Source organism: Felis catus, chromosome F2 (genome assembly GCF_018350175.1).
Source record: "Felis catus isolate Fca126 chromosome F2, F.catus_Fca126_mat1.0, whole genome shotgun sequence".
Lineage (NCBI taxonomy): Eukaryota > Metazoa > Chordata > Mammalia > Carnivora > Felidae > Felis > Felis catus.
In genome coordinates this window covers 34,988,331-35,013,201 of record NC_058385.1, presented here as the reverse complement: position 1 = coordinate 35,013,201, position 24,871 = coordinate 34,988,331, and the positions used below count along the sequence as shown (strand labels likewise).

The following is a 24,871-nucleotide window of genomic DNA, read 5'->3' as shown; positions in this document are numbered from 1 at the left end:
TCATTTTAATTGTTATCTCCTTGATGTTTATTGAAGGCTAAATCTATGTATTTACTAATTGTATACTTTCATGATTTTTGGCTAGGTATACTGTCCACTTTTAATACTGGGCTTATTGTCTTTTCTTATTTGTAGTAATTATTCACAGATTATGATTATTAATCTTCATTACTATATACATTGCAAACATTTATTTCTAGTTTCCTAAGAACAAATTCACTTGTTTATAATTTTATCACATAAATTTTCCTATTTTGCATGGGATCAAACTTGTTAAAATTCCTTTGATAAATTCAAAATTGAGACCCTTATTACTAATAAAATAATTCCATATTTTGTTTCAATAAATTTGTAAGATTTTTTAATTTAAATGCTTCATATTATTTATAAGTTGAATAATGTCTAAAGTAAGAATTTTTATCTCAAATGGATAAAAGTTCCAAGGCAGTTGTTGAAAATTCCATCCTATCCCCATCGATTAGAATTGTCCCTGCTACCATGTATAAATTGTTATGAAGTTATGAAATTTTTTCGGTGATTATTGTGATACTGTGCTCCAACACTCTTTTAATTATTTTAACATTAAAGTATGTTTTCCATTATTATGAGATAAGTTTTCCTATTGAAATTTTACCCCAAATTTTCTTGGAACATATTTTGTTTGCTCTTCCAGATAAAATTATGATGCTGAATATTTTGCTTGTCCTGCATACCTACTCTCTAAATTTATCTACTCTGTTGTTTGTCCTAAAATGCCAATCTTCATATAATTCATCCACTAGGCTCTGTCATCCTTTGGATTTTGTTTGAATTTGGCCAATGGGTGGCAAAGGAAGAGGACTATAGAAGAGAGAAGTTGAGATACTTATTCTGGCATCTGCCTCTCTGATGGACTACTATGTATCAGAGGCTAAACACCTGTACCAAAGATACTTACTGCTATAGCAAAGGGCTTATGCCTAAAAATGTAGTCAGATACTGATACTAGTGTTTCCACTTCAGATCTAAACATGGTAGTGGTTTTCTACTATTATCAGTTTCTGGACACTTTACCATCTTCTGGTACTTTTCCTTAAACTTAACCCTCACCTTTGTAAGTAGTCCCTTCCTTAAACTCTCTTCCATCACTCCCATGTAATATGATGTCTATTTACTTCCAGAAGTCTTACTGATACCTATGGGATTCAAGTCCCATAAGATATTCTGTCGAGATACTAGTTTAGGTGGAATTAAATGTTTAAATATTATAATCTAATTTTTATTCCCCAAGCCTTTATACCATTCCAAAAAATTGTATAGTTGGCCCATAAGGGGTTTGCACTTCTCTCACTAGTTACTGGATACTTAAATTTTAAGTGATGTTTTCCATTATTTAGCAAAATTAGTTATTGTTTCTTACACAAACTATAATATATTGATTTAAGAAAAGGAAACTGATGCTTGTTGATATAATAAAAAAGGGATTTTGAGGATAAGATTGATATTTGACCCAAAGTCAATTACAATTACAGTGTCATGGTGAGAATAACAAAAGCATAGTAATTGTTATATTCAAGACTTTTATGCCACAGGAAAAAGTAGTATTGAATAAAATTAGATCAGATGGAAGATCTACAGATGACTTCCTTCTATGCAAGAGATGTTGATCACCAAAGAATTCTCAGTGGCATTATCAATGACTGACTTGATGCAAGCAAATAGAAACATTTAAAGGAAATACTTCAAATAGCAAGAATTGTATGATTACCATCTTCTAAAAATATTTATGATATCTCTGATATCATCCTTTTCTAGCACTATGATTAATCTTGATCTCTATATCTATCTATCTATCTATCTATCTATCTATCTATCTACCTATCTATATATCTATTTCTCTATCTATCTATAGAATAGAATGCCAAGGAAAATCTTGACAGAATATCTTATGGACTTGAATCCCATAAGTATATCTATAGATTGATATAGATATACCTCTATCTATCTATCTATATATCTATCTATCTATATCTATCTATCATCTATTTATCTATCTATCTACTTATCTATCTATAGAGAGAATGAGGGGGATGGTTAGTCAAATATACAAATAGGTGTATATATTTCATTTCAGTGGGATATTTTGTGTTTGGAAAGTAAACCATTGTATTTAGCCTGACATTTGCAATCAAAATCTCATTTCCAGTTGTAATGGCAAACTAACCTTATCTCACAAAGTTCCTTAGAGGATTCAAAAGATAATCTAACCTAATCTGAAAGAGACAGTGTTTTACAAGTAGCACTAATTTAATAGAAGAAATTATTTTCATATTTGTATAGGAAAATAAGTTTCCAAGTTTTCACCTGACAATCATATACTTTAATCATAAATTCTACTTAATCAAGGTAATTGTCCATTTAACAATTATACACTGATTAGTTACTTCATTCTAACACTACCTTACCATCCTACATTGATTTCATTTCAATTACTTAAGCAGCATTATTTCAGAGATGAATAATCACATACTAAATGGACTGACCCAAGAAAGTATATGGATAGTGTGATGCATTCATCATTTGTATCTAGTCTACTTGATAATTAAATGTATTCATTATTTGAGATAATGATTTACTTCATTAATTTCACAATAATTAATTTTGATTCAGGATATATTCCATTTGGCATATGTTAATGTAATATGGACCAGTGTAGGTAAACTGTTTAAGTAAAGAGATTTATTTTATTATACGCTTTCAGAACATTGGTTATTTATACCTATTTTAGTTTAATCACTCTCTTTGATATTTATGTAAAAGTACACCTTAAAATACCTACTAATTATCCAGTCTTCATTTTTGTTCACAATATTCTGACTTGAAAAACATGTGAAAAGTACCGTTTTTAATATTTTGGTATTTTTTTTTAATTTTTTTTCAACGTTTTTATTTATTTTTGGGACAGAGAGAGACAGAGCATGAATGGGGGAGGGGCAGAGAGAGAGGGAGACACAGAATCGGAAACAGGCTCCAGGCTCCGAGCCATCAGCCCAGAGCCTGACGCGGGGCTCGAACTCACAGACCGCGAGATCGTGACCTGGCTGAAGTCGGACGCTTAACCGACTGCGCCACCCAGGCGCCCCAATATTTTGGTATTTTTAAAAACAACTTTAAAAAGATATGATAAATCCCATTTGCATTTTTAAATGTAGAATATTAATGTTTTTCCTATAACATTTTGCATACTATTTTTATATTAAAAATTTTATAATATTTATTTAATAATTATTCTGAAACTATTACTTTCATTTTGTCATTACTTTTACAAATTCAGCCTTCAATGTAAATTGTATACCAATATTTTTCCTACTGCCATCTATTTTTCTAACTTAATGACTTTTTAAATTATTTATGGCACATGATATCTAGTGAATTATCTAATTTTTCCCCATGTGCACAAATTATTTTCTAACACTCTTTATTTCAAAAAAATACTAGCCTTTCCCCACGGATGCATGGTACTTGCTGTTATATAGTACACACTATTCTTCTGCACGTTAGTGTTTTTTATAAGCTAACACCCTAATAAAAACCTAAGCCAAAAGTATTAGAAGGTTGTTATAACTTTTATAAGTAAACTTACAGCACGTGTTAAGAATGATATAATTACACACACTGATGAAATACTTCTAATTCAAGAATTCTTCTAAAGGAAATAATCAGGTAAGTAGTTAGGTGCATTAAATATTCAAAGCTGAGCATGTAATATTTTATGCAACTTACATGATAATCAAAAGAGAAATAAATAAGTTATAATAAATCATAGAATATGTTATGCTTCCACTAAAATTCAGAACTCTTAAAATTGTTATTGACATGAAATATGCTCATTTTATAAGGGCCAGTGAAAAAGAATTCCATTAACTCTATAGTATTCAACTTTGACAAAATACATAAATATTATTTACTTCTGAATTAAAAACCTGGAAAACACAGGAAAAGCTTAATAACTAATTCTATAAGAGTATAAGTATGTTACTTATGTTTTATAATCTTCTGTTTCCCAAAATGTACACATTGAGTATATGTATTACTTTCAAAACTAGATGCCTGGAGGCCTCTGAGAACAAATACCTGTGCAGCATGCTGCTTTAGCAGAAAACTCATGGTACAGCAGACAGAGGCCAATGTAGCTTGGTGGCCTCTCCCTCACAGGGAAGGAGAATTGTAGTTCATGATTATTCAGTGTTCTGGTTGCTGTTTTGGTAGGCCGCCTGACAGACTGGCTTCTTCCTCATTTGTTTTGGACCATGGGTAGGACCTGGCATCCTCTACATGCATGGGAGCTGCTAAGAACAAAAAAGAACTGAGCAGCATGCTGCTGCTTCAGAAGACCCATGGTACAGCAGAGGATACAGCAGATGGTGCAAGAGATTATGAGTTCCTAAAAAAAAGTAACCAGCAAATTCCTCTAATTAGGAATCTACACACACAAATCCAGAGAAGACACATGCACGGAAAAGGTTTGAGAGGCCCCCAGACTCTCTATCTAGACTGACCAGTAAAGGTTTTTCCCTGTACGTTATCATTTATAAAGACTGGGAGAGGTGAATGTTTTTCCGAAAGTACAAATATGGAAAAATAGCCAAAGAAAATGGACAAAATAAATCTTCAGAAACCAACCCCTAAAAATGGAAATATATGAATTACCTGACAAAGAATACAAAATGACCTGTATAAATAGGTTCAGAAAGTAAAAGCTAGAAAGATGGTAGAATTGAAAGTCTCAGACCCATTTTCCCCTCAGAGAAGTGGAATTAACATTACACAACTAATTGCCTTTATGAGAAATCCAGAAACCAATTAAGAAGTTCTTACATTGTAGGCAAGCACAAAACCAACCACATAAAAACTGGTAGGAAAATTCATGACACTTTGTCACCAGACCCCACCCGGTCATGTCATGGCATGATTGCAAAGAAACCACTAACACCCAACTTCTCTCTCGGTAGGGAAAAGAATGGAATGTACATACAATGTTCTGACTTTTTGGAAGCTGCCCAGGAGACTGATTTCTATCTTGCCTGAATTTAAGTACTGACAGAAAGAGGTGCCAGGTTGGGGTCCAGTGGGAACAAAAAGGTTCAGCATGCACCAGAATTTATAGTACCACAGACAGACACTAGGTAGGGATCATTAGCAGAATTTGGCAAACCTCTTCAATAAGGAGATTATGCATATAAACCCAGAGAGAATACATCCCCAGAAAAGACTTGAAAGAGCCCTACAATATCCATCCACCTGGGCTGATTGAAGGAAAACCTGCCTATGCAAAAACCATGATGCAAAGACTAAAGAAATTATTGATTTTTTTAACATTCCAAAGTTCCAACAGAAGATAATAAAGTATATAAAGAAGCAGGGGGATGTGGCCCATTCAAAGGAACACATTAAATCATAAGAAACTGACCCTAAAGAAATGGAGATGTATGAATTATCAGACATAGAATTAAAAAAAACCCACAACATTATAGAGATGTTCAATAAAGAATACAGACAGGCAGTTAAGTGAAACCAGGAAAATGATATATGAACAAAATAAGAATATCATCAGAGATAGAAACAATGAAGAAGAGCCAAACTGAAATTCTAGGATTAAATAATAAAATAAGTGAATTGGAAATTTCACTAGACGGACTTTATGCCTCTTGACCAGACAACAGAAAGAATCAGTAAACTTGAAAATAGCACTTGTGAAATTACTGAGGCACAGGAGCTAAATGAAAAATAATAAAGAATGAAGAGAGTCTGAAGGACTTGTAGGACACCATCAAATAGAACAACATGCATAATATAGGAATTCCAAAAAGGGATGAAAAGAGAAAGAAGCAGAGACCCTATGTGAAGGAATAATGGCTAAAACTTCTCAACTTTGAGAAAAAAAATGAATATATAAATTCAAGAAACTCAATTCACTCCAACTAGGATAAATATGAAAAAGCATACATATAGGCAAATCATATCGAAATTGTTAAAAGTCATGAGAGAATTTTGAAAGCAGCAAATAAAAGCAACTTGTCACATACAAAATAGATCCAGGGATCTGCTGTATAGCACTGTGTGTATAGTTGACAATACTGTACCCCTAAAAGTCATCTAAGTCTCATGTTTTGTGGTTTTTTATCACAGCAACGGAAAACAAATCGGTACTCAGATTTAACTTGAGTTACTAATATTTTTCTCATTTTTTCTCCGTTGAAACATATCCTAACACACACACACACACACACACACACACACACACACACGCACACGCACACACACACACACACACAAACACACACACACACAACTTTCCTACCAACAAAAATTCCTTCAGTTTTTGAAACAGTGTTATTCAATCATTGACCTAAGAGAGATGGCACATAATTTTAACTTTGACAAAGTAATTTTTCTCTATTTAAACTCCAGAATTATAATCACACCAGATGTGTTTACAAAGATAAATGAGAAGAATCTCAGAAATGTTTTTAGTTAAATTTTAGAGTTGTTGAAAATATATTATTTTCCAAGTTGGAAGACTTGATCTTATTGCCCTTCTTATGTAAAAATTCAGCTATAGAAACAAAAATAACCAGTTTAATTATATAATTTAACGAAACCCTTAGCACGTACCTCTTTTCATGCACATAATGCTACTTGTCATGTTTTTAAAAACCTTGAAATATAGTTACCTAGATAAGGCAAATAATAAAAAGATAAGCAGATAGAAGAAAGTTAAATGTTACTGAGTTACAAATAAATTTTTGTTGTTGTTTTTTCTCTTTTGGAGTTACAGGAACATCTACACAATGTCATGCAATGCGAAAAGCAAGCAGACACTCAATATTTTTTGTTCATATGGTGTGAAATCTGGACTTGACTTTGGAATGTGTCACTATTCTAAGAAGCTTTCAAGCTGGAGGACATGAATTTTTTTTAATTTATTCAAATCATTTTAAAATGGTGTAATTATTCAAAAAAAAAAAGAGAAAAGACATAATCCACTGAAAGGGCATCAAAATAAGTTATGCAGACCCATGCATATTACCTTTATCAAAATAAGCATTTACAAAAATATATATATAATATATGTTATATGTATATACATATATACATATATATGTTTATATATATAAACATTTATAAGCCATGTAGAATCTTTTTCCTGATTGGTTAATCTTGTCTCTAATATTTTCAGAATCTACAATTTTCACTATTAATTTATTTCTCACAGAACAATGTAATTGTGTAATTAATCAGCATTTGTTAATAAAGTATTAGAATTAAATTTAGGTAAAATTATGTTAACTTTCTGTATTAGATAGATAAATGAGAGATACAGACAGATAAATATCTCATTTCCTATTGAGAGAAAGTTAATTTTTCCTGTGGCTACAAAAGATCTAAATCGAAATTCTAGAGATGAGAGCTAAAATTTCTGATATGAAAAATTCAATGGATATGATTTGTAGTAGATTAGACAGTGCAGAAAAAATATTGATAAAATGGATACATAGTAATATAAAGAATCCAAAAAAGAACAGAGGGGGAAAGAAGAATCAAACACACACACACACACACACACACACACACACACACACAGGACAGTGCAATAGTGAAATAGCAGACAAGTTCAATGGGCCTAACATACATGTAACTAGGGTACCCCAAAAAGGAGTGACTATTTGAAAAACATAGTGGGTCAAACAGTCCACGTTTGATTGAAGACAATTTTCCACCCAGTAAGAGCAGAATACAGGTTGTTAACAAGTGCACAATGAAACACTACCACATAGACCATATTATGGACCACAAAACAGGTCTCAACAAACTTAAAGGAATTTACATCATATAAAATATGTTCTTTGATCAAAATAGAATTAAATTTAAAATCATTAACTGGAAAAAAGTACTTGGAAGCTTAACAACATATTTCCAAATAAACTTGGGTCAAGAAGACGTCAAAAGGAAAATTACAAAAGCATTTAGAGTGGGATGAAAACAAAGACCAAGAACCAATATTTGTGCAGTACATTGAAAGCAGTACATATAGGGAATAGCACTAAATGACTATATTAAAAAAAAAAAGATCTTAGATCAACAATCTCAGTTTCTACCTTAAGACACCATAAGATTGTATTAAACTCAACATAAGAAGAAAAAAGGAAATAATAAAGACAGGAGTAGAAATCAATAAAACAGAATAGAGCAAAATATAGAAAATAAAAAAAAACAAAGCTGATCATTTGAGAAGATCAATAAAATTAATATACCTCAAGCCAGACCAATCACAAGAGAAAATTTTTAAACTGTAGAGATAAATACTATTACTATCCGTATTTACAAAGGAGAAAAATAAGGCACAAAGAAGTAACATGATTTGTCCAATACCTCAGTAATAGTAGTGTAGCCAGAATTCAAACCCAAGTGGTCACCCTCCTTTAGTGATGCTCTTAAATGTGTATTATTCTACATAATGTATATGAATAATTACAAATTTATATCAATTAAAATTTCCATAGTTACATACTTATATGGATATGATTCAGTAAATAATTATACATCACTAAAATCAATCTCTATACACATTCTGGCACTTTTTCACTTTTCAGTATTTCTTGGACATCTATATACATCTGAATACATGATTTGGTTCATTCTTCATATTGGTAGCTTCCTACTGAATAAATGTTCCATAATTTATTTAACTAGACCCTTCTTGATGGACATTAATTTGTTTCCCATTGCAAAAAAAGTGCAATAAAAATTATTGTACATATATCTTTGAATAAACAAGTGCATGTTTATGGGTACTATAAATATTAGAAACAGAATTTGCTAGTATAAAGATTTTTTATTTTTTACATACTGCCAAATTAGTCTTGAAACATGTATCAACTGACATGCCCACCTAAAATGCATAAGATTCCTGCTTTCTAACTTCCTAGAAAATCTTGTGTATTCAAATTATTTTCAATGATTTTCAATGTGATAGATAGAAAATTCTTTTTTTTAAGTTATTTATTTATTTTAAGGGGGGGTGGAGCATGAGCAGGGGAGGAGCAGAGAGAGAGAGAGGGAGAGAGAGAATCCCAGACAGGCTCCGTGCTGTCAGGGAGGATCCCAAAGCAGGGTTGAATCTCATGAACTGGAGATCATGACCTGAGCTGACATCAAGAGCCCGATGCCCAAGTGACCAAGTCGCCCAGGTGCCCCAAAGATAGAACATCCTAATTAAAATCAAATTTTCAAAATTATGAGTGGGGGCAAATGGGTGGCTCAGTCTGTTAAGCATTTCATTTTGGTTCAGATCATCAAATCTCATGATTTGTGAATTTGAGCTCCACATCGGGTTTTCTGCTGTGAGCTTTCTGCTTCAAATCCTCTGTCCTCTCTCTTTGCCCCTCCTCCTGTTGGCATGTGTGCACATTCTCTCTCAAATAAATACACATTTTTTTAAGAATCTTTAAAAATAAAACAAAATTATGAATGAAGTTAAATTACACAAGGTTTTCATTCCGTCACTGAGAACTGTCTTTTTTTTTTTCCATTTAAGACAGGGAATACTTTATGCAACCCTATCAGAGAAATGGACAGTTTGAAATGGACAGTTTGAAATGGACTTTTGAAGGAGAGAGAGAGACAGAGCATGAGGTGGGGAGGAGCAGAGAGAGAGGGAGACACAGAATTTGAAGCAGGCTCCAGGCTCTAAACTGTCAGCACAGAGCCCGATGCGGGGCTGGAACCCACAACCTGTGAGATCATGACCTGAGCTGAAGCCAGGCACTCAACCAACTGAGCCACCCAGGCGCCCCACAAAGCACTGTATTTTATTTACTTATTTTTTTAAATTTTTTTTTGAACGTTTATTTATTTTTGGGACAGAGAGAGACAGAGCATGAACGGGGGAGGGGCAGAGAGAGAGGGAGACACAGAATCGGAAACAGGCTCCAGGCTCCGAGCCATCAGCCCAGAGCCTGACACGGGGCTCGAACTCACGGACCGCGAGATCGTGACCTGGCTGAAGTCGGACGCTTAACCGACTGCGCCACCCAGGCGCCCCCAAAGCACTGTATTTTAAAGCATAGGTCAGTAATTGTATACAAAAGTACACTGTTACATACAAATTAACTGATCAAGCACAACTTTTCAATGTTTAAAGTAGAATGAGCTTCCTTGTAAAAACAGCACCTTTGTGACTTTTTTAACTTTAGTATTCCTCTCCTTCTTCTTCACCCTCTCCTTCAACAGAATCCACACCAACCTCCTCATAATCTTTCTTAAGGCAGCCATATCTTCGCTGGCTTCATAAAACTCTCCCTCCTCCATGCCTTTACCACATACCAGTGAAAGAAGGCACATTTGGCATATATTGGGTCAAACTTGTGGTCCAGGTGAGCGCTGGCCTCAGTAGTGGCTGTGATGTTGCTCAGCATGCACACTGTACTTTGACCAGGTCTCCACCAGGTATCACTGTGGGAGGCTGGTAATTAAAGCCAACTTTGAAGTCAGTGGAGCACCAGTCCACAAACTGGATGGTATACTTGGTCTTGAAGGTGGCAATGGCATTGACATCTTTAGGAACTACATCACCACAGTGGAACAGGCAGCAAGCCATGTGTTTACCATGGCAAGGGTCACATTTCACCATCTCATTGGCCGGCTCAAAGCATTCATTGGTGATCTCTGCTACAGGCAGCTGTTCAAGGTAGGCTTTCTCAGATGAGATGACAGGAGCATATTTGGCCAGAGGGAAGTGGATGTGGGGACAAGGCACCAGGTTTGTCTAGAATTTTGTCAGATGAACATTCAGGGTTCCATAAAATCTGAGGGAAGCAGTGATGGAGGACACAATTTAACTTAACAACCTATCAGGTTAGTGTAGTTTGGAAGTTCAATAACAAGGTTTCTACCACAGATGTTATGGAGCTCCCAGCACCATTGCCAATCCAGACACGAGCCTGGCCAACATGGATGGAGATGCATTCATGCATGATAGTTGCTTTGCAGCTGCTGATTAGATGGGGAGAAGAGGAGAGGTTGTTCCTTCTTATAGTGTGACTCCTAGGTGGTCAATATAAGAGAACCTAACAAAACCTTTTTGTTCTCTTTTTCTTTCATTCTCTTTTTCCCCTCTCTTTTTCTCTCTCACTCTGTCTCTTTCTTCCTATCCCCTTTGAGATTTTACAACTATCAGTAACAGCCACTTTTATATTAAAATGATCTATTTCTCATGTGTACAGCAAATTTATTAGACTACTATTTGTATACTAATACTTTATGGAACATTTTGTCATTTACAATACTAAATTTTTATTACTCTGAGATTAATATTTTAATTTATGTCTATCACCTTTTTCTTTTATCATGTTCTAAAGGACTTCTTCCATCAAAGGTTAGAAAATGAATTTGCCATTGTTTTCTTACAGCAATCTTATGATATCATTATTTACATAAAGGTTTTAAATAAACCTGAAAAGTTTTTGTTTCTGCTCACTACTTGTCTAACAATCAGATATTTAATATATTATCTTTTACCTACTCTTTTGAAATAATATCTCCATATTATACTAAATTGTCATGTTTTCTCCCTTAGTCTTTCAATTAGTCCATTTACCAAATAAAATATTTGATTTATATTACATTCTCTCAATATTTTAAAATATTTTTAAAGTTTTCTAATTTAATTTTGTTTATAGATATCAGTATCAATATAATCAACATAAAAAAATTCTTCCTGCTGTCTTTTATTAAGTTTATATTAAGTGAACAAATTTAGTGAAAAAAGACATTTTGGTAGTAATGTGTTTTCTTATTCAAGAATAAGTTTTATCTCATTTATTGTCTTATTTTATGTAGCTGAGTTGACTTTTATATATAGTTCTTATTAAGTGTATTTCTAGATATTTAATATTTTTGGTTGCTATTGTATATGTAACTTTTCTTTCTTTAAATTTTATAAATAGCTTTTTAAAACAAGTTTAAACATTAACCTTGCCACCAGTAGTTTCACTAAATTCCACAATCCTAATAATTTTCTCATTGATTTCACAAATATTCAAGTATACAATAAATAAGTAAATAATCATGATTTTACCACCCCTTTTTACAAGCTCATGCTATATACTTATTTTATTTAAAAATGTTGTATAGAATATTGAATCACTTGTGAGTACCTGAAACTAATATTGCACCGTGTGTTTACTAACTGGAATTTCAATACAAACTTAAAAAATAAAGTAATATGTTAGTAAGTTCATCACTTTAATAAGAATTCTTCTGGTATTTACTGTTAAACATAGATAGCATATTTTTCAAGATCTAGATCATTTACCATGTTATAGAACTTTTCATCTGTTCTCATTTGTAAGGAATTTGTGTCAGAATTTCCTCAAAGGCTTTTTGGCTGCCATGAACACAGATTATGGTTCTACCTTTGATCTATATTTTAGTTAAATAGACTAACAGCTTTAAAAAAATATATTGAGCTAGTTCTCACTGAATATCTAGAATGAACCAATTTCTTTTTTGGTACATTATTCTTTAAAGCACTGCTGGGTTATGTTTTCCAATATAATTTTTATGATACTTATATTGGTATAAATATTTGAGATTCCTAAATAGTCTCTTTTTAATGTTTATATACATTTTTACATTATTTTTATCAGTTTTAACTTCCATGTTATACTAAATTTGAAAGACAGCATTGGTATCATCTGCTCCTTAAAAATTTAATCAAATTAATTAATTTTAGGTATATTAAATATTTATACTATTATTACAGTTTGCTTCTGGTACTCAGTAAGGACTTTTCCAATATTCTAGAAAAGGATGCTATGCTATCTGAGTCTTCTGAGACAAACAGACAAAACAAATACCAACAGTTTACAGTAGAAAACGCGAGGGCTAGGCCAAATTTTTTCGATGTACCATTATTCAAATTATTTCTGTTGCTGACATATTTTCTCGACTGCCATTGTATAAGTAACTAAAAAAGTTAGAAATGTGAATTTATATAAGTATGTAATCTATTTTTCTATTTTTTTAAACAAGTAATGTAAAAAATCTTCAGGTAACTTTAAATCTAATAAAGAGAGCATAAGAACAAAGTCTAAGGTATCAGATCTCCCCGTGATAAACAAAAACGTCGCTTAGGCAGTTTATGCAGGATACTAAATAGGTGGTTGAGGTGGTTTGTTAAGTGATATTCTTGTGTTCACATGCATTAAAAACTACTGATAGTTCCCTCATGATTAAAAGATTTGCTCAAGCCATGAATATTATATTTCTTCTCTTCAAAACTGTGACTTAAATATTTGACAAATAAAATGAATAAATAAGGGGCCAAAGTGCTTCTTGAGAATAACTACTTAAGCACATAAACAACATTATTGTGCGTAAAATGCTAAATAATTATTATCACATTATTCAGAAACATGTCATTTATTCTTGGATAGCAACTCAAATTTGATTTATATTTTATATTCCATGGCAAACATTATCTCAAGATAAGTTCCAGCAATATTTTCTAAAATAATATTTGTCAAACAAACATAGTAGATTAATATTAATATAGTATGTGCAAAAAAGAAGCAAACCTCTCAAGTTCAATATCACTTTGTCCTGTCTGAAATGGAATTTAAGTATATGGTATTTTAATATAAAGGCTTGCCAAGCTTCACGCGTGAAGAATTGACTTAATGTTAAAATAAACATTAGAAAATAGGACTACCATTGCAAAAATGATCAAAAATTAAATAATAAAAATAATTCAGAAAATTAAAAGTATGCAATTTGAGATCCTAAGCCTAAATTTATGTCAATGCCCATATTCTTCTCAGAGCTATAACTATATTCTAAAAGCTCCTGTAAGATATAGGTGTCTATAGGGACCAAAAGGGAAATATAAGTCTTTGACAGGGGTGCCCTCTCCTAATCCAAGATTTGTCTTGGTCCAATAAGAGACTTTTATTGAGTATTATTATCTGAAACTTTTAAGTCTTCCAAAATGCTAGATTTAATAAAGACATGAAAATAACACTGTTTTTATTAAAGTTTGAAAGTCAAAACATGAGCTTATGAATAATTAATGACTCACATGGCTGTCATTTGCATGTAGAAATTCACATAATTAAAATAGTAAGTAAGAATGCTATAGGTGGGGATAGACTGCACCTAGCAGAGTTTTATTTTTCTCTTCTTTTTATGAGCAATGTAAATCCCCATTTTATTTCACAGGAACTAAGATCTGCTCCTTTTTTCATCAACTAGTAGCTTGGAAAACCTTGAGTAAACATTTGTTTGAGGTACAAAATGTATAGCAATGCCACTGATATAAATTCAGTAGTGCCAGTATGTAACCATGTGGCTCTTGACCTAAGAGGATATAGCAGTGAGAAATGGTTAAAACAAAAGCACTGGCACCTTGGAGTAAGGTATCAATGTAAGCAATAAATAGATTATTAAGTCAAAGCACTGATACATTGCTTTAAGGAGACAGTGTACAAGTGAGTAACTTGCTTTTACAAATGGAAGCATCTTCCAGGTGTCGCTCAGTCCAGGAGATAATAGACATGATAGATGATGGATAGATGGATGATAGATAGATAGATGATAGATAGATAGATAAGAGATAGATAATAGACACATATTGATATAGATATATTGATTTTTGCTTTCTTGAAACTATGGAAACCTAAAAACTCTTCTTATAATAATCCTGAGCAAGGGACATTCTAGAGATTCCAGAATATTCAGGCAGGGGATCATATTTCATGAAGTCATATAAATGCAGTTGTAAATATAAATGCATGACACAATATCATTAGAAATTCTGAGGGACGTGCCTGAGTGGCTCAGTTGGTTAAATGTCTAACTCTTGATTTCAGCTGGGGTTATGATCTCAGGGTTTGTGAGATCGAGCCCCAAATCCGGCTCTGTGCTGACAGCATGGAGCTTGCTTGGGATTCTCTCTCTCCCTCTCTCTCACATGCCCCCATGCATGTATGTGCTCTCTCTCAAAACAAACAAACAAACAAACAAACATAAAAAAAGAAACATCACTTCTGAGAAATTTAGAGGAAGATCTGCAGTTTGAAGACCAAACTTAGCAGCAGGTAGGTCTATTAGGTACCAGGAAATGACAGATCTGATGCAAGTTACAGTATATCCCACTAGGATATAACAGCAGAGATGATTTAGGGTCATGAGGAAATAAAATCACAAAGAAGACAAGCATATCTGTGTCCAAAAGGAGGCAGTCCCCTGGTTAATTCTGCTCGAGTACTACACAAATAACTTCAAAAAAGGTTAGGTAATGCCACACTTCCTTGGATGAAGTGGGCTTTTTTGTTGTCCCAGCATCTCTGTAAAGACACATTCATCCCCTTTGGCCGTCCAAGTTGTTCAAGGACAGCTCTACCATTTTCCAGGGGCAGGGCTGTGATTCAGCTCCAGCTGAACAACAAAATCCCTCTCCTAGCCAGAGTGAATTGTTAAGAGTGTATATATGACTCCAGCCCAGCCAGTGAGTCTTATTAGATTTTTCCTGGAACAATCAGGAACAGACTTTTTCACAGGGATTGTCTGCTGTGAAAAAAATGTATCCCCTAGATATTTTTGGCCATAACATGGGGAAACTTGCTGGAGAAGAGAATTAACACAAAGCAAAACAGACCCAAGGACTGGAACAAATAATCACAGTGCAATTAGTTCAGATTTTGGATTGAAGTTGCCTGAAAGTAACTGGAACTTCCCAGTTATATATACCAATAAATTACTTTGAGTTTATTAGTATTTTTTCTCTTGATTCCTTGAGTTTGATTTCTGTCATTTAAGAGGCAAATATATTGAATAAAACACATTAAAGTAATAATTCATGAAGCCTTCCTGGAATATCCTTGCTAGGCTCTGATCATTTAAATTTTTAGGAAGAGTTTTCTTAAAGACTCCATTTAACATATGTACCAAAGTAAAAGACGCTGTAAAATATGATCCATTCCCGTGTCTCATTGAATATCTGCAGCTAGTAAATTACACTTTAACATGTTCATGTACTTCAATTACCATCAAATAAACTGTATTCTGGACAACAGTTGATTGTGTTTGTTTCAACACACAAAAATGCTGTTCATTTCATTTGCGTTTTTCATTGTAATTATAAGTTTTAATCAAATATTAAGCCAATAAATATTCTATGTAAAAAAGAGTTTGTTTCTATGAAATCTAAACATAAATGCATCAGAAAGATCTAACAGTTATGAGTTGCCCAAGAAAATATCCTAATTAGGTAGAGGTAAGAACTTGGGAAAAACAAACAAAAAAACTAATCTTCACAAAATATTTTATTTCTTGTTCCTCTTTAAATGGATTAATATTAGAATTCACGGTTGTATTAAAAAAAATGTGCATCCATATTCAAAGAGGCCTTCACCCTCCATCAAAACATGGAAAATAGGGAGGAGGTGGAATATTTTAAATTAAAATAAAATTCTTAAGCTACCTAAATGTCATTTTACACATTTAATTTTTTTTCAATTATGTTACCAGTTACTAGTTATAACATACCAGCACATCTGTACAGTTTTAGCCTTTTAAAAGTTAATGTGCCTGGTTTTCAATTTAACAATGTATATCTTTACAGTTCTTTTTCAGCTCTTTAATACAGATTTTAAACTCAGTAAGGATGTGTACTGTTTCCGGTGACTCTATAAGAGTTCTGGGTCTTACATATTGCAATGCTTACTGATAGAGATACAATTCCTTTTAATTATACCATTCTTTGCTATGTCTAGTCTCTTGTGTATATATACATGTATGCAGAAATAAACATTTTATAAAAGTTTCCATTCTTGAGAATAATATTAATAAAATAATTTTTAAATATTTTATAACATAAAAAGTATAATAATATTAATATTTTTGATATACATATATATTTTAAACTGCAAGTAGTGCTGAGTCATGGATGACTCATTTACAGAGTTCTCCACATGTTAATAATTATTTAGTTAAATCAGGTGTCCAAGAAACAAAGAAAACACCTTGTTTTACTTCCATTATTTTTTATTTTATATTTTTCCTCACATTTCTAGCACCTATTTGTCCTAGTTAAATGCCAATCCAAGATAAGGTGTATGGTGCTGGGATGTTATATGTAGAAGGGGAAAGGGAGGGATGGAAGGCCACCACATATGGTTCCACAGGTTATTCACTGTGTAAGGCACCTGGCTGCAGGTGTTAGTGTGGTTGAAACACAGTTCAAGACCCAATCACCAGACTGTGCATACTGGCACAGAGCTATACCTGCTGAGAGAAAGCTGTGCCTTTTTCCCATTTACACAAAGGTGATATGTAGTCTAGAACAATTTCCTTAGCTACTCCTCACTCTGCCCCATATTTGGATTGTCTTCTATCCTCATTCTGTTTTTCTCCAACAAGCCTAGGACCCAATTATCTTTACTAACTTTATAACCCAAACTTCTTTCAAACTATGGCTTTCTGGGTAATATATTTGAATATAATTCAGGACTGTACATATCCCAAAACTTATAATTTCATTTACGCTATTCTTTGTAAGGCCTAACTGAACACAAAACCAAAACCAAAACCAAAACCAAAACCAAAACCAAAACCAAAACCAAACAAAAAAGCAAGGGTAAATATTGTTATCCTCATAACCATATATCTATTTAACCATATATCTATTTCTCAGTTGTTTATTATAGCAACATAAATTTCTTGAAACATCAGTTGGGTGTATCCTTCGGAAAGAGAGAGCAGGGGAAATTCTATAAACTGCACGTGATCTAACAAGAGCACGGGGACAACAGAGGTCTGGCCAGCAGCAGAAGCAGAGTAGTAAACATAGACATTGATGAAGGAAGGCTAATCCTCAGAGCTCACAAAGGCAAATATGTGAAATGATGGTGACCTGACTGGAGTTAAAAAAAAGTTAAACTCCAGATTTTGTTCTGCCTGGAGTCTAACATGCCTACCTCTGCTAATAACAGGCAGATGTGATTTTTCCAAATACCAAAAAAACTCTTAGAGAAATAATATCCTGGGTGGAAGATTTTCCATTATATTTTATAACAAAAATATAATAGAAATAATATAATGAAAAGAAGATTCATTATCTTCATTTCAATCCTGGATTTCAAATATGACATTTACCAAAAACCTAACCTTGGAAAAATAAATTTTTGAGCTTTAGTTTCCCTTAATAAAGTTTCTATTTATTTTTTTAAGTTTGTTTATTTCTGAGAGAGAGAGAAAATAGGTAGGGGAGGGACAGAAAGAGGGGGAAAGAGAGAATCCCAAACTGACTACACACTGTCAGTATGGAACCTGATGTGGGTCTCGATCTCATGAAGTGTGAGATTATGACCTGAGGCAAAATCAAGAGTCAGATGTTTAATATGCATATTTGTAAAGAGGGCCTAGTTGTGTGGAATATCAAATTACCTTTATGACAAAAAAGGTGTAGCAATGTAGTTATAATCTTAATATTAAAAATCAGATTTATAAAGTGATTTGAAGACACTTTTCTCAAATAAATTGTTAAAGGATGCCTTTAAATGCGAAGCTCCCTGGTAATTATAGAAAACAGCTTAGTTTGTGTAATTCTACATTAGTAAGTTTAGAAATACAAATATCACTTTGTAAGATTCATTAACATCTATGGAGATAAAAGTTTGTGGTATCCCACAAATTTATTACTCTGATACTGTCAATACAGTCTGCTGAAATAATGAAAATACAAATATTATGTGTAAATATGTTTTCATTTTCTGAGATTATCTTAACCCTCCCATACCTGACACACACTCTTTCTCATCTGTAAATGCGTAATTCCAGAGAAATTTAGGACATTCAAATTTCACAGCAAAGAAAACAAAACTATAATGACATAATTTATTTTCTAAGCTATAGTCACCGTTTAAAAGTAGTCGTCGCTAAAATGATACATGAGATCTTTAAAAAAGTAGCCATATAGTCAATCTTTGTTATTCAGTAGTTTTAAAAAAAATCCAGTCCTACAAACCTATTACACCATTGTTTTTGTCCTTTTTTTTTTGTTTTGCAATATCAAAAAACACTTATTTCCTGTGTTGTTAATTTTAGGCATTCTGACTGGTGTGAGGTGATCTATCATTGTAATTTTGATTTGTATTTCCCTGATGATGAATGATGTCAAACATTTTTCATATGTCTGTTAGCCATTTGAATGTCTTTTTTGGAAAAATATCTGTTCATGTCTCCTGCCCATTTTTCAACTAGATTATTTCTTTTGAGTTTGATAAGTTATTTTGAGTTTGATAGATTTTGGATACTAACCCTTTATCAGATATGTTATTTGCAAATATCTTCTCTTATTCAAAAAGTTGCCTTTTAGTTTTGGTGATTGTTTCCTTCGATGTGCAGAAGCCTTTTTATCTTGATGAAGTCCCACTAGTTTATTTTTTCTTTTGTTTTCACTGCCTCAGAAGACATAGCTAGCAAGAAGTTGCTATGCCTAATGTCAAAGATGTTGCTGCATATGTTCTCCTCTAGAATTTTGAAGGTTTCAGGTCTCACATTTGGATCTTTGATCCATTTAGAATTTATTTTTATGTATGGTGTAAGAAAGTGGCCCAGTTTTATTTTTCTTCATTTTTTTTTGTTTTGTAATATCAGAAAACACTTATTTCCTGTGTTGTTAATTTTAGCCATTCTGATTGGTGTGAGGTCATCTATCATTGTAATGTCTGTCTAATTTTCCCAACACCATTTGTTGAAGAGGCAGTCTTTTTTCCTTTGGATTTTCTTTCCTGCTTTGTTGAAGATTAGTTGACCATATAGTTGTGGGTCAATTTCTGGGGTTTCTATTCTGTTCCATTGATCTGTGTGTCTGTTTTGTGCCAGTACCATACTGCCTTGATCACTAGAGCTTTGTAATATAACTTGAAGTGTGGGAATTGTGATGCCTTCAGCTTTGCTTTTCTTTTTCAAGATTGCTTTGGCTATTTGGGATCTTTTGTAGCTCCATACAAATTTTAAGATTGTTTGTTCTAACTCTGTGAAAAGCGCTGGTGGTGTTTTGATAGGGATTGCATTAAATGTGTAGATTGCTTTAGGTAGTATAGACATTTGAACAATATTTGTTCTTCCAATCCATCAGCATGGAATGTTTTTCAATTTTTTTGTGTTTCCTCTTCAATTTCTTTCATCAGTGTTCTGTAGTTTTCGGAGTACTGATCTTTTACCTCTTTGGTTAGCTTTGTTCCTAGGTATCTTATGGTTTTTGGTGTAGTTGCAAAAGGGGTTGATTCCTTGATTTCTTTCTTCTTCTTCATTATTGGTGTATAGAAATGTTACAATTTCTGTACATTGATTTTATATCCTATGACTTACTGAATTTGTGTATCAGTTCTAGCAATATTTTGGTGGAGTCTTTGCATTTTCTATGTAGAGCATCATGTCATCTGCAAATAGTGAAAATTTGACTTCTTCCTTGCTGATTTGGATGTCTTTCTTTTCCTTTCCTTTTCTTTCCTTTTCTTTTCTTTTCTTTTCTTTTTCCCTTTTCTTTTTTCTTTTCTTTTTTTTCCCTTTTCTTTTTTCTTTTCTTTCTTTTCTCCCTTCTTTCTTTCTCTTTCTTTCTTTCTTTCTTTCTTTCTTTCTTTCTTTCTTTCTTTCTTTCTTTCTTTCTTTCTTTCTTTCTTTCTCTCCTTCCTTCCTTTATTTTTTTGTCTGATTGCTGAGTCTAGGACTTCCAGTACTATGTTAAATAACAGTGTGAGAGTGGACATCTTTGTCTTATTCCTGACCATAGAGGCAAAGTTCTCAGTTGAGGACGTTAGCTGTGGGTTTTTGGTATACAGCCTTAATCATATTCAGGTATGTTCCCTCTAGTCCTACTTTATTAAGGGTTTTATAACAAATGGATGTTGTACTTTGTCATACGATTTTTCTGCATCTATTGAGAGGCTCATACAGTTCTTATTCTTTCTTTTATTTAAAAATTTTTTTAATCTTTATTTTTGAGAAAGAGAGAGAGAGAGAGAGATAGAGTGTGAGCAGGGGGGGAACAGAGAGAGGGAGACACAGAATCCTAAGCAGGCTTCAGGCTCCAAGCTGTCAGCACAGAGCCAGATGCGGGGCTCAAACCCACGAACCGTGAGGTCATGACCTGAGCTGAAGTTAGACGCTTAACTGACTGAGTCACCCAGGCGCCCCTCTTTCTTTTATTAATGTGGTATATCACATTGATTGATTTGTAAGTATTGAACCAACCCTGCAGTCCAGGAATAAATCCCACTTGATCATGGTGAATGATTCTTTTAAAGTACTGTTGGATTCAGCTTGCTAGTATGTTGTTGAGAATTTCTGCTTCCATGTTCATCAGGAATATTGGACTGCAGTACTGTTTTTTAGTGAAGTCTTTGTCTGGTTTTGGAAGAAGAGTAACGCTGGTCTCATAGAATGAGTTTGGAAGTTTTCTTTAATTTCTATTATTTGGAATAGTATGAGAAGAATAGGCATTGAATCTTCTTTAAATGTTTGGTAGAATTCCCCTGGGAAGCCAGCCATCTGACCGTGGACTTGTATTTGTTGGGAGATTTTTGATGACTAATTCAATTTCTTTACTGGATATCAGTTTCTTCAAGTTCCCTATTTCTTCCTGTTTCAGTTTTGGTAGTTTATATGTTTCTAAGACTTTTATACATTTCTTTCAGATTGTCCAATTTGTTGACATAAAATTTTTCAAAATATTTTCTTATAACTATTTGTATTTTTTTGCAGTGTTGGTTGTAATTTCTCCTCTCTCCTTTGTAATTTTATTTATTTGGGTCCACTCTCTTTTCTTTTTAATAAGTCTAGCTTGCAGCTTACCAATTTTATTAATTTTTTTTCAAAGAACCACTCCTGGTTTCATTTATCTATTCTACTGTGTTTTGTTTACTTCCATGTCATTTATTTCAGCTCTACTTTTTATCTTTTTATGATTTCCCTTCTGCTTGCTTTTGGCTTTGTTTGTTGTTCTCTTTCTAGTTCCTTCAGATAGAAGGTTAGGTTTTTTATTTGAGACTTTTCTTGCTTCTTGAGGTAGGCCTATACTGTGATATACTTCCCTCTTATGACTGCTTTTGCTGCATCCCAAAGGTTCTGGACCATTGTGTTTTCATTTTCAGTTGTTTCCATGTAGTTTTTTATTTCCTCTTTAATTTCATGGTTGACCCATTCATTCTTTAGTAGCATGTTCTTTAATCTCCACGTAGTTGGGGTCTTCCCACATTTTTTTTTTTTGTGGTTGAGTTTAAATTTCATGGTTATATGGTCAGAAAAAATGAGAGAGCTAGATATGATCTCAATCTTTTTGTACTTGTTGAGGCCTGATTTGTGACCTAGTATGTGATCTATTCTGGATAAATATTCCATGTGCACTTGAAAAGAATGTGTATTCTCCTGCTTTAGTATGAAATGTTCTGAATATTCTGTTAAGTCCATCTAGTCCATTGTGTCATTCAAAGCCATTGTTTCCCTGTTGATATTCTGTTGATATTCTTCTTAGATGATCTATCCATTAATGTAAAAGGAGTGTTGAAGTCCCCTACTATTATTGTATTATTAACAATGAGTTCCTTTATGTTTGTTATTATTTTCTAATATCTGAGTGTTTCTAATTTGGGTGCATAAATATTTACAATTGTTAGATCTTATTGGATAGATCCCTTTATTATGATATAGTGCCCTTCTTCATCTCTAATTAGTTTTTGGCTTAAATGCAGTTTGTCTGATATAAGTATTGCTACACCAGCTTTCTTTTGATGTCCACAGGCATGATAAATGTTTCTCCAACCCTCACTTCCAATCTGCAGGTGTCTTTAGGTCTAAAATGGGTCTCTTTAGGCAACATATAAAGGTTTTTTAAATTTTTTTTAATCCATTCTGACACCCTGTCTTTTAATTGGAGTGTTTAGTTCTTTTACATTCAGAGTAATTATTGATGGGTATGTATTTATTGCCATTTTATTACTTGTTTTGTCATTTGTGGATATTTTCTCTTTTCCTTTCTAGTGTTTATTGCTCTTGTTATCTTTTCTCACTCAAAGAGTCCCCTTTAATATTTCTTGCAGGGATAGTTTAGTGGTCAAGAACTTCTTTAGTTTTTTGGGGGGAAATTCTTTATTTCTCCTTCTATTCTGAATGATAGCCTGCTGGATAGAATATTTTTGACTGAATATTTTTCCCATTTGGCACATTGAATATATCATGCCACTCCTTTCTGGCTTGCCAAATTTCTGTGGAGAGATGTGCTGTTAGCCTTATGGGACTTCTCTTCTAAGTTAGGGACTTCTTTTGTCTTACAGCTTTTTTAAAAAATTTTAATGTTTATTTATTATTTGGAGAGAGACAGACAGACTGTGAGTGAAGGAGGAGCAGAGAGAGAGGCAGACACAGGAATCAAAGCAGGCTCCAGGCTCTGAGATGTCAGCACAGAGTCTGACATGGGTCTTGAATTCATGGATCATGAGTACATGACCTGAGCTGAAGTCGGAGGCTTAACCAACTGAGCCACCCAGGTACCCTTTTCGTCTTGCTGCTTTTAAGATTTTTTCTTTATCACTATACTTTGTAAATTCAACTATAATATGTCTTATATTGGCCTGTTTTTGTTCATTTTTATGGAGCTCTCTTTGCTTCCTGGATTTGGATGTCTATTTCCTTCCCCAGATTAGGGAAGTTTACAGATATAATTTCCTGAGATAAACTCTCTGCTTCCTTTTGTCTCTCTTTTTCTGAAACTCCTATGATACAAATATTATTATGTTTGATAGAGTAACTGAATTCCCTAAGTCTACTCTTGTGATCCATAATTTTCTTTCCCTCTTTTGTTCAGCTTCATTATTTTCCATTTTTCTATATTCTATATCACTTATTCTTTCATCTGCTTCTTCCATTCTTGTGATCATTACATCCAGTCTGCTTCAAATCTTGGTTATTACATTTTTCATTTCTCTGCATTGCTCTGCAGTAAGGATCTTCCTGATGTCTTCCATGCTTTTCTCAAGCCCAGCTAGTATCCTTATCATTGTTGCTTTAAATTCTGGATCAGGCATATGATTTACACCTGTTTTGATTAGATCTCCAGCTATGACCTTTTCTTATTTAATTTGTAATGAATTCCTCCATCTTGGCATTTTGCCTAGGTCTCTGTTTTCTTCTGATTGGTAGAAAAGCCTTTTGTTTCCTGCTCCTGACAGTAATGGCTTTATGAAGAAGAGATCATGTAGTGTCCAGGGCCCAGTGCTTCAGAAAGTGTCTCTACTCTGTGCTGCATACACTCTGCTGCCTTATTTTGGTTGCTTTTTGCCTCAGGTCAGTCATCTGCAGAGGTTCTCCTTGCCTTAAAGGGGCAGTGTGTGGACCTTGGCCAGAGTAAGGCATGTTTTAACTAGATGTGCTCTGGTCTTCTTGTTAAAAGAGACCTGATGCTAATTCTACTAAAATGAAGCTTTACAGAATTCTATGGTCAGTAGACATGGTGCATGCAAAAGTTTGTGCTGTTTTTTTTCTGGGGAAGGGGCCCACTGCACTGGTCCTTAGGCACACCTGCCAGAGAAAAGCAGTACCCTGAAGCACAGAGGGGCAGACCTTGGTGTAAGAAGGTTATTCAGCCAGTGTTAGCATGGTGCTATTTACTGAAGTTGGTTTAGGCTGAGGGGCAGGGGAAGGAAATGGCACCAGCTAGTTAGTTTCCTAACTAGGGAGAGAGGAATCCATGCTTGTTGTTCTCAAGGAAGCACTTTCAGAAGAGAGAATAATTTCCCCTCATGCATCCCAGGCATTTTTTAGATTTCTGTTT

The 24,871-nt window shown here is 33.5% G+C and overlaps 1 protein-coding gene across 10 annotated transcripts in view; it reads right to left on the bottom strand.

Moving 5' to 3' along the window:
* Positions 1-24,871, bottom strand: part of CNBD1 (cyclic nucleotide binding domain containing 1) — a 490,155-nt gene that overhangs the window by 101,459 nt on the left and 363,825 nt on the right. Inside the window, exon 9 of one of the 10 annotated variants that reach the window (XM_045050109.1) lies at positions 10,088-10,605. The exons of the other annotated variants lie outside the window; for them this stretch is intronic. Within the exon in view, the coding sequence (XP_044906044.1) occupies positions 10,451-10,605 (155 nt within the window). The 3' untranslated portion in view covers positions 10,088-10,450. Of the gene's footprint in view, positions 1-10,087; positions 10,606-24,871 lie in introns of those variants that run through there. 10 annotated transcript variants of the gene reach the window in all.